At 35.9% G+C, this 9,739-nt stretch overlaps 1 protein-coding gene across 1 annotated transcript; it reads left to right on the top strand.

Annotated features, from left to right (window-relative positions):
- Positions 1 to 459: 459 nt before the first annotated feature.
- LOC111902131 (glycine-rich cell wall structural protein 2) lies at positions 460 to 1,187 on the top strand. Its single transcript, XM_023897999.2, has one exon. The coding sequence runs from the start codon at positions 497 to 499 to the stop codon at positions 941 to 943; it is 447 nt and encodes a 148-aa protein (XP_023753767.1). The 5' UTR covers positions 460 to 496; the 3' UTR covers positions 944 to 1,187.
- The last annotated feature ends 8,552 nt before the right edge of the window (positions 1,188 to 9,739 follow it).

Here is a 9,739-nt window from a genome sequence, read left to right as displayed (position 1 = left end):
GTTCTTTTATTTTTAATTTTTTTAATTGAAAAAAATAAATAATATATAAAAAATATATATATAAATCATTTTATATGCATAAAGATGAATCACGTAAAAAATAAAACCACAAAGACCAACACATGAACAATTTAATAGCTATTCTGTATCATTGTGTTTTGAAAAACCATATCTATGAAATATTTATATATAATTGTCGACCTAAATTTTGTTTGGATATGATTTTTTGTATGAAATTACTTTATTACCATAGTTGGGGGATGCCTGGCCGGTGGTGCAAAATACAAGTGGCAGATGACTTTCCCTATCTCACATCCACCTTCAAGATTCCAACAAGTGTACAGTGAGGATCTTAGAGCCATTCACGGGTACTCATGAACACCGTATGTCAAGTTACAAAATACCCCCCTCATGCACCATAATCATCACCGATCATCATTATATAATCCAACAAAGTCCACATTTTATAAATCACTAAAAAAAAACTTTAGAAATTATGATCAAGATGCACTTGAAAACATATCATATCGCTGTCATTGTTCTCTTCATCGGCATGTCTAGTGCTACTTTAGCATACGATCCTAAAGGTGGAAGAAAGACCCTTGTGAACCAAGTGTCCAATTCGAACCCAACCGGGGCTTCTGGTTCAGCCCATGGTCCGAACTGGGACTATAGCTGGGGCTATGGGTCAAGCCCTGGGAGCGGTTGGGGTTACGGGTCAGGGTCAGGCCGGTCTGCTAATGGGTTTGGTAAGGGTTACGGGTTTGGTTATGGTTCTGGTAGTGGGAGTGGGAGTGGTTCAGGCTCTGGTTATGGCTATGGGTCTGGTAGTGGTGGAGCTCATGCCGGAGGGTCTGGTTATGGCTATGGGTCTAGTGGTGGTGGAGCTCATGGAGGAGGGCATGGTGGTGGTGGAGGAAGTGTCCCCGCCGGCCATGGATAATTAAAGTGGCTGCAGCTTTCTGTCAAGCAATCTATGTATGGTTTAATATTATAATAACGTGATGCTTGAACAAGTTACGTGTTTACTGGTATGTGTTGTGGTGTGAATGTGTATGTTTATATGTGATGTAGAGATGGTCAATAGATATATAGGTATGATCGATCATCCTAAGTTATAGTTTCGAGTGTTTTTAATATATTATTGTAATCTCTCTTTTCAAACTTGGCAAATTGTGAATTTTATATCTTTTTTTTTTTTGGTTGTAAAATAAAGATTAGAATTGCCGTGCATTCAATAACCAAAGTTAGAAGGAGCCATATATAGGTTGATATGTATGGTCCAATATCTATTCATGAAAATTCCACCACCTTTGTTTCCGTGTTATTTCCATACTAACTCAAATGTTACTTTTGGTAGAAACAGATATGTTTCTCTTGCTATCACTACAAACTGTTTATGGTATTGATGTTGGTCCATGCATGTCAAGGTAATTAAAAAAAAAGTATGTATTGTCACTGTAGCAGGCATAAATTGAAATTTGAAAATTGGTCATTATGACCTAATATATCCCATGCAATGGGTTATATACCCTTTATGTGGTGTTGATGAGCCATACATGTAAGCCTAAATTAAAGATGAAAGATGATGAAATTTTTTTGGGTTTGAATTCTATGTCGTTCGGTTATATATAAGTATCATCTGAGAACAATCAAATTTTGTGTTTGTTTCTTGAACTTGATTTCAAAGATAAAAGGATTAGATACAGGTAACAAGAACCAAAACAATCAAAATCAAACGTTCGTTGTTGATGTTTCCGATGCAAGAACTCGAAATCATCTGGAATAGAAGTCGTTTGTAAAAATTCAAATTAAATCGGAAACCCTTAGCCACTATCACAAACCTTCTAAACATATAAAATATTTTTATATAACTTTGAAGAAAATGAATAAAATGGAGTAATTGTCATATTATTGAGGGTAAATTACGGCAATCGTCTCATGTGTATATATCAAAATGCAATCGTCTCATGTGTATATATCAAAATGTACGTTCAGTCTCTATTTTAAAAAATTAACTCAAATCATCCCTCATATATTTAAAAGTTGCACATTTGGTCACTGCTCTTAATGGTGTTAAGTTTTGGCTTTTAAACCATGACATGTTTACACTTATTTTTACAATTATAATTATTTAAAAATACAAACTAATTTCAATGTTAAAAAAACCGGTCGGTCGAACCGGTTGTACCGGAAACCAGGGGAGGGAGCGTTTCATTTATCACTGGTTTTCAGAAAAAAAAAAAAAAAAAAAAAAAAAAAAAAAAAAAAAAAAAAAAAAACTGATTGAACCGGTTAAACCAAATAAAAACATATGGACAAGAATTATTTGCATAATAAACTTTGGTGATTTTTTTCAAAACTATTTAATTTTTTCAAAATAAAAACATATGGTAAATGTTATAAAGTTTTTTGATGTGTTTGTATCCATCTAAAACTATATTTTATTTCGATATTATATTTTATTTTTCTTTTTGATGTATATGAATTGATATAAAATATTAAAACTTATTGTTATATGTTATTTTAATGTATTTCGATTGATCTATTACTTATTTTTATGTATATTTTTAATGTTTTAACTTGTAAACGTCAAATTCATGATTTATATATGTATGTATATATGAGTAGGAAAATAGGAAAAAAATGAAAATTATAGAAACCGATTTACCTACCGGTCGAACCAGAAACCGGTCACCATACCGGTTCAATTAAAAAACCAGTTTTTAAAATATTGACTAATATAAACCTTAACCCTCACCCCACAGCCCAAAGCAACAAATCTTCTTACAAACCCAGCTCGTTTAATTTCTATTTCTTCATGTTTGGTTTTTGACGAAATTCAGATTTTACTCAATTTTCATTCCTAACAAACCATCAATTTTATTCGATGTCTAATAAGAAAATAAGAAATTTTCTAGATTTGATTAATACCTACAAGAAACCAAATGATATCAAAATCCTAATAAAGTTCAATAGCCATAAATTGTTGGAAGAAAACACAGGTTCATAAAGAAAAACACGAGTAGGTTTTGATTTTCGAAAACCACCCAACTAAAACTAAAAACCCAGATTCCACCATTGAAGCTTAAACTGAAACCAAGGAGTAAAAGTGGTGCTGTTTATGTGTAATAAGACATAGAGAATTAGGGGGTTTGATTTTGAGAGTATTTGGGGGTTTGATTTTGAGAGAATCATCATATCCCTAACATGTGAATGTGTGTGAGTGTCAAGGTTGCACCATCAACTTCAATGGAAGCACCACTTCATAACCTTCACATACACACACACACAAACACATAACTTTCACACACACACATACACACAAACACTCACCCTACTTCATATCAAAGCAAATACAATTTGACCCCAATTTCATTTTCAAAATAGAAATTGAACCCCAATTTAAGAATGAATATGGATTAGAGTTTCGTTTATCGGAAATAGCCAAGGTTGTGGTAGTTGAGAAATGGGCAGAGGAGACAATTAACGGTAGGCCAAAAATGGGTGGCAATCAGTTAAAAACCGAGATACTTTTTGGTCCCCCCCCCCCCCGGGCCTCTTCTTCGACATTCTTACTAGTGTTCTTCGACTTGCCCCCACCACTTCCTCCCTTCTAATTTTTAGCGAGATTACCAGATGGGACTCTACGAATTAAGGTCGTTGCGGTGCACCTCTTGCTATGTAACTATTTGATAGAAAGATTACATCTACGGAGGGTTGCTGACGTGAGAAAACGGGAAGAAGAACGAGGGCATCGTTTTTGATGAGAGAGAGGTCAACATGAGAGGGGGAACATAGTAAATAGAGGTAGGTTTTAGGTTTTTTTTGTTTTGTTTCTTTTTAAGTTAAAAACTAAAATATCCAAGGCACATGTGTCCCTTTACGGAAAAAGAAACGGCTGATAGTATTAGGAACGAAACACATAACTTTTAAACAAGGGACGGAAAAACAAACGACTAATAAGGAACGTAACACACAACTTTTAAACAAGGGAAAGGAAAACAAACGGCTAATAGTATTAGGAATGGAACACACAACTTTTAAACAAATGACACTCCAAATTAATGTTTGAAAATATGAACTGAACACACAACTTTTAAACAAAGGACACTCCAAATTAATGTTTGAAAATATGAACTAAATATACGTTTTGGAATATGCACAAGCAACGATTGATGTAATTTATCCTATTATTTATATAATTAATTATTATAGCAGGTATGGCAGCGTAGTTAAATATTAGCTAACAAGTTTTTTTTTTTTAATTTTGCATTGAAAAGTTTATGTCTTTATTAAGGAATATATTCAAAATTTAATCAAACTAAACAAGTTTTTAAATTTTAATATCAAAAATTTATATTATTTACTATACATAAATAACACATGAGAAGGACACGACAAAGGTGTCGTGTAAAAATTAAAAATTTAATATCAAAAATTTATATTGTTTACTATATGTCATGTAAAAATTAAAAATTAATAAAATGACATTTTTATACATCAATTTGTTTAGATAAATAATAGAAAACCAAAGTATGTCCTCGACAAAGAGCTAAAGGAGATTAATGAAGAAACTGCTACTCCTAAAGAAATCGTCGAGTATAGGGCGCATGAGAAGGACGCGATAAAAGTGTCGTGTATCATGCTTGTCAATATGACTGTTGAACTCCAAAAGTCCTATGAGGACTACTATCCTTTAGAAATACACTAAGACTTGATGGAAAAGTACCATCAAAGTGCTCGACAGGAAAGGTACGAAATCATTTCCTCCATGATAACAACAAAGATGAAGGATGGAGAGTCTATCACGGCCCACTTGCAAAAGATGCAAAGGTTTGTAGACCGCTTGCTGAAGTTAAATGTTAACTTCGACGAAGAGTTGGCTATTGACATTATCCTACACTTTTTGCCTCCCTGTTATGATCAGTTCAAAATGACTTATCATATGAACAAGGAGGAAGTCACTCCAAGCAAGCTTTAAGGCCTACTAAGAACTGCTGAAAGTAGTTTAAAAGGCAAGTCTATTTATACTTACTCCTACCGCTGCTTCCCCTGTCTTGGAAATTAGACAAGGGAAAGGAAAGAAGAGGAAAGCTCCTTCTAAGAACCACAAGGGAAAGTCCCATGATTGATCCTCTTCTAGTAGGACCAAAGGTGGTTCTGCTGCTCCTTCTTCAAATCCAAACGATGCAAAGTGGTTCCACTGTCACGATAAAGGGCATTGTTAATGAAGCTGCCCTAAATACTTACAGGACATCAAGGATGGGAAGATAAATCCCACCTTCGCAAGTATTTGCACTATTCAATCTAACAACTCATCACATGTTAATTCTTGGGTCCTTGATACAGGATGTGGTTTTCACATTTGTTATGATTTGCAGGGTCTAAGAAGAAGTTGGGATGTGGAGCACGAGAATATGAGCTTGATCATGGGGAATTGGAAAGTGTCGCCTATCACAAAGATTAGATTTCATTCTTTATTGCTTAGTAGTGGGTTAGGGTTAGATTTAAATGATTGTTGCTACTCGTCGGAAATGGCAAAAAACATTATTTCTTTTCATGGTTTGACAGATAAGGTTTTAGATTTTTATTTAAGAATGAAATTGGTTCTATAAATGCTTTCTATAATGGTACTTTTTATTTTCAATCATTGCCTTGTAATGGAGTATATCAAACTGTGATGGTTGTAGATAACTTAGGATATAATGTGTTTCATATTGATTCATCCAGTGGTTTAGACAAAGCATGCTTGTGGCATTGTCGTCTTGGACATATCAACAAGAAACACATAGCCCAACTCTAAAAGGATGGAGTGTTGGAGTCATTTGACCTTAGGGCTGATGACACGTGTGAGTCTTGTTTGCTTGGAAAGATGACTAACTCACCCTTCATCGGTACTTGTGAAAGGGGTGAAGGATTATTGGATCTCATACACATTGATGTGTTGGCCCGTTAGATCTACCATAAGAGATGCAAACCACTTCTATGTGACTTTTACCGATGATTATAGCAGATATGGGTATATTTACTTAATTAAGTATAAGTCGGAAACTTTTGAAAAGTTCAAAGAGTTTAAGCAAGAAATGGAGAATCAATTGAGCAGGAAGACAAAGATGCTCTGATTCGATCGAGGTGGTGAGTATCTTAGTATCGAGTTCCATGACTATCTTAAGGAATGTGGAATTGTTTCACAATTGACGCCGCCTAGGACACCGCATCCGAATGGTGTAGCTGAGAGGCATAATCGAACCTTGTTGGACAGGGTTCGTTCCATGATGAGTTGAGCATCATTACCTATCTCATTTTGGGGGTATGCCTTAGAGACTTCCACCCATATCCTTAATCTAGTCCCAACTAAGTTTTGGGTTTTGAGCACTATAACACTTCCTAAGTGTACATGCAACCCTAAATGATTTGGATCTATGTTTTCTCTAATTATACATGCATTTTGTTTTTCCAAAGAATTCACCATATCTTGCATACAATTGAAGCTATACATAATTAAAACATAGTTAGGATGCATACCTCTTGAGTAAGGTAGAGTTCTTGACCTTTGGAAACTTAAGCACCTCTAGTGTGATGCCTCTAATGGTTCACAAACACCAATATGCAAAGGAGGTTCTAAGAGAATAACTTACTTGTCTCTCTTAAAGATGCAGCCAATTTTGGTGCATGGAGGGGGCTATTTATAGTTGTGACAAGTGTTAGGGTTACACTTTGCAAACCCTAATGAACCATGACTTTCCACATTCCTATGATCCATGAGTTTAACCTCCATGGACTATCCATTGGTTATATTATTGGTTTAACCCACTTACATAATCATGGATCACTTAGCCCAAACTATAAGTATCATTGATTTACATAATCAATCCCTCCATATTTAATTAGTCTCTTTTGACCACAAAATTAACTCCAAATTAATTCTTGGACAATACTAATTAAATAACCATATTAATATATCGTACTTATAATATATTAATAAATTGTAAATAACCTTATTCTCAAAAAACCATCCTATCAAATTGCACTGGTGAAGGCAACCTAAAAGGACCATGCTACTATCGGGTTAAGTACATACCAGTTATAGTTATGGGCTTAGACATCAAATCCAACACTAAGAAGGTTGCCAAAACACCTCACGAGATGTGGACAGGGAAGGTTCCCTTGTTAGCACATATCAAGGTTGTGGTTACGAGGCTTGCGTAAGACGAGAGACTCATGACAAGCTCGAACCTCGTAGTGAGAGTTGTATTTTCATCGGCTACCCACATAAGTCATTTGTATATCTCTTCTATAAACCGAGTGACAATGTTGTATTCGTTACGAGGAGAGGGGTTTTTCAAGAGAGAGAACTCATATGCCAAGAGGACAGTGGGAGGCAAATTGATCTTGAAGAGCTTCAAAAATCAAGTGATGAAGGAACATCAAACACAAGCGCTCAACCCGAGGAGGAAACTCATGTTGAACCAATTGACGAGTCCTTACCACTAAGACGTTCCAGTAGAGTTAGCATTCCACCTGAGTTCTACGGTTTCCATATTACTACTAAAGGTTATACGTTCATTAGTGATAGTACACTAATAAATTTGGATGAACCTAACAACTACAAGGAATCCATGGCAGGCCAAGAGTCTACAAACTGGAAAGAGGTGATGGACAGCGAGATTCAGTCCATGTATGACAATCAAGATTAGAACCTGGTTGACAATGTACCAAGTCGTAAGATGGTCCGGTGCAAATGGATCTTCAAGAAGAAGACCGACATGGATGAGAAAGTACACACTTATAAGGCACGATTGGTTGCGAAGAGATTTACTCAAACTCCTGGAGTTGACTATGACGAGACCTTCTCACCTGTAGCGAAGATCAAGTCTATAAGGGTTATGCTAGCCATAGCTGCATTTCATGATTATGAAATACGGCAGATGGATGTCAAAACCGATTTCCTAAATGGGAAGTTGGTTGAGGATGTTTACATGAGTCGGACAGAGGGTTTTGTAGATGCAAAGTACCATAATAGAGTGTGTAAGCTTGAGAAATCCATTTATGGATTGAAGCAAGCGTCTCGTAGATGGAATCTTTGTTTCGATGAGAAAGTCAAAGAGTTTGGTTTTTCAAGAAGCGAGGATGAGTCCTGCGTATATGTCAAAGCTAGTGGGAGTATAGTTAGCTTCTTGGTATTGTATGTGGATGACATACTACTCATAGGAAATGATGTCTCAACTTTACAGGAGGTTAAGTCCTGGCTTGGGAAGTGTTTCGTTGTGAAGGAACTCGGAGAGTCTGCTTATATTCTCGGGATAAGGATATTGAGAAATAGGAGTAAAAGACTAATAGGACTTAGTCAAAGTACCTACTTGGACAAAGTGATGAAACGTTTCAATATTGAGAATTCCAGGAAATGAGAATTGCCTATCCAGAGCAATACCAAAATGAGTAAGACTCAAAGTCCGAGTACTAATGCCAAAATGGCATAAATGAGTCAAGTATCATATGCTTCCGCAATTGGCTCAATTATGTATGCCATGACATGTACTTGCCCTGATGTGGCTTTTGCTTTGAGCATGGTTAGTCGATATCAAGGGAATCCTGGTAGAGCTCACTGGATAGTAGTAAAGAACATTCTTAAGTACCTACGAAGGACTAAGGACTGGGTCCTTACCCTCGGTGGGAGCGATGACTTGAGAGTGATAGGGTATAGTGATGCCAGTTTTCAGACAAACCGAGATAATTTCTGCTCTTAGTCGGGCTGGGTAGTTTTCTTGAATGAAGGAGCAGTGACTTGGAAAAGTTCCAAGAAGGAGACCATAGTTGATTGAACATGCGAATCAGAGTATATAGCAGCGAGCGAAGCATCAAATGAGGCAATATGGCTAAAGAACTTCATGTTGGATTTAGTATCTAAGCCCATAACTATAATTGGTATATACTTGACCCGAGAGTAGCATGGTCCATGTGGGTTGCATGGCACCGGAACAATTTATAAGGTTGGACTTTTAAGAAGTGGATATACATAATTTATTAATATATTATAAGTTCTAATATATTAATATGAAATCATATTATTTAATTAGTATTGATCAAGAATTAATTTGGAATTAATTTTGTGAACAAAAGGGACTAATTAAATATAAGGGGTTGATTTGGTAAATCATTCATTCTTATGGTGTGGGCCAATGATCCATGATTCCTTATGTTAGGTTAAACCCATGTGACAACCCATGGATGATCCATGGAGGTTTAAACCCATGGAGCATGAGGAATATGGAAGGTCATGCACATTAAGGTTTACATGGTGTAACCCTAGTTTTGCCACACTATATAAGAGACTCTATGGCTACCAAAATCGGCACCTAAGTGAGCTTAGAAGAGTGCTAGCCAAATTTTTGAAGCGAGTAATCCTCTCTCAAGTCCACCATTGTTGGTGGTGTTGTGTTAAGCATTTGAGGCGTTACATTTGGGGTGCTAGGCTCTTAAAGGCCCAAGGAATCAAGGTACAAGAAAAGGAATGTGTTTAAACTATATTTTGTTATACTAGTACCCATGTTTGTATGCTAGTTAGGGAAATGCTTTGGAAAATCATTTTGCATGTATAATTAGAGAAAACATAGATCCAAAGCATTTAGGGTTGTACGTGCACCTTAAGGTTGTTAGGATGCTCAAAACCCTTCAGTGGTATCAGAGCCTAGACTTGTTTTCTATTATACTTGATGTTATATTGATTTTCAAAGTG

The sequence above is a fragment of the Lactuca sativa genome, chromosome 9, assembly GCF_002870075.4.
Source record: "Lactuca sativa cultivar Salinas chromosome 9, Lsat_Salinas_v11, whole genome shotgun sequence".
In the NCBI taxonomy this organism is placed as follows: domain Eukaryota; kingdom Viridiplantae; phylum Streptophyta; class Magnoliopsida; order Asterales; family Asteraceae; genus Lactuca; species Lactuca sativa.
This window is presented reverse-complemented; position numbering and strand designations above follow the sequence as displayed.

Coding starts and splice junctions, on each gene's coding strand:
- LOC111902131 (XM_023897999.2), top strand. CDS start 497: ATGATCAAGATGCACTTGAAAACATATCATATCGCTGTCATTGTTCTC.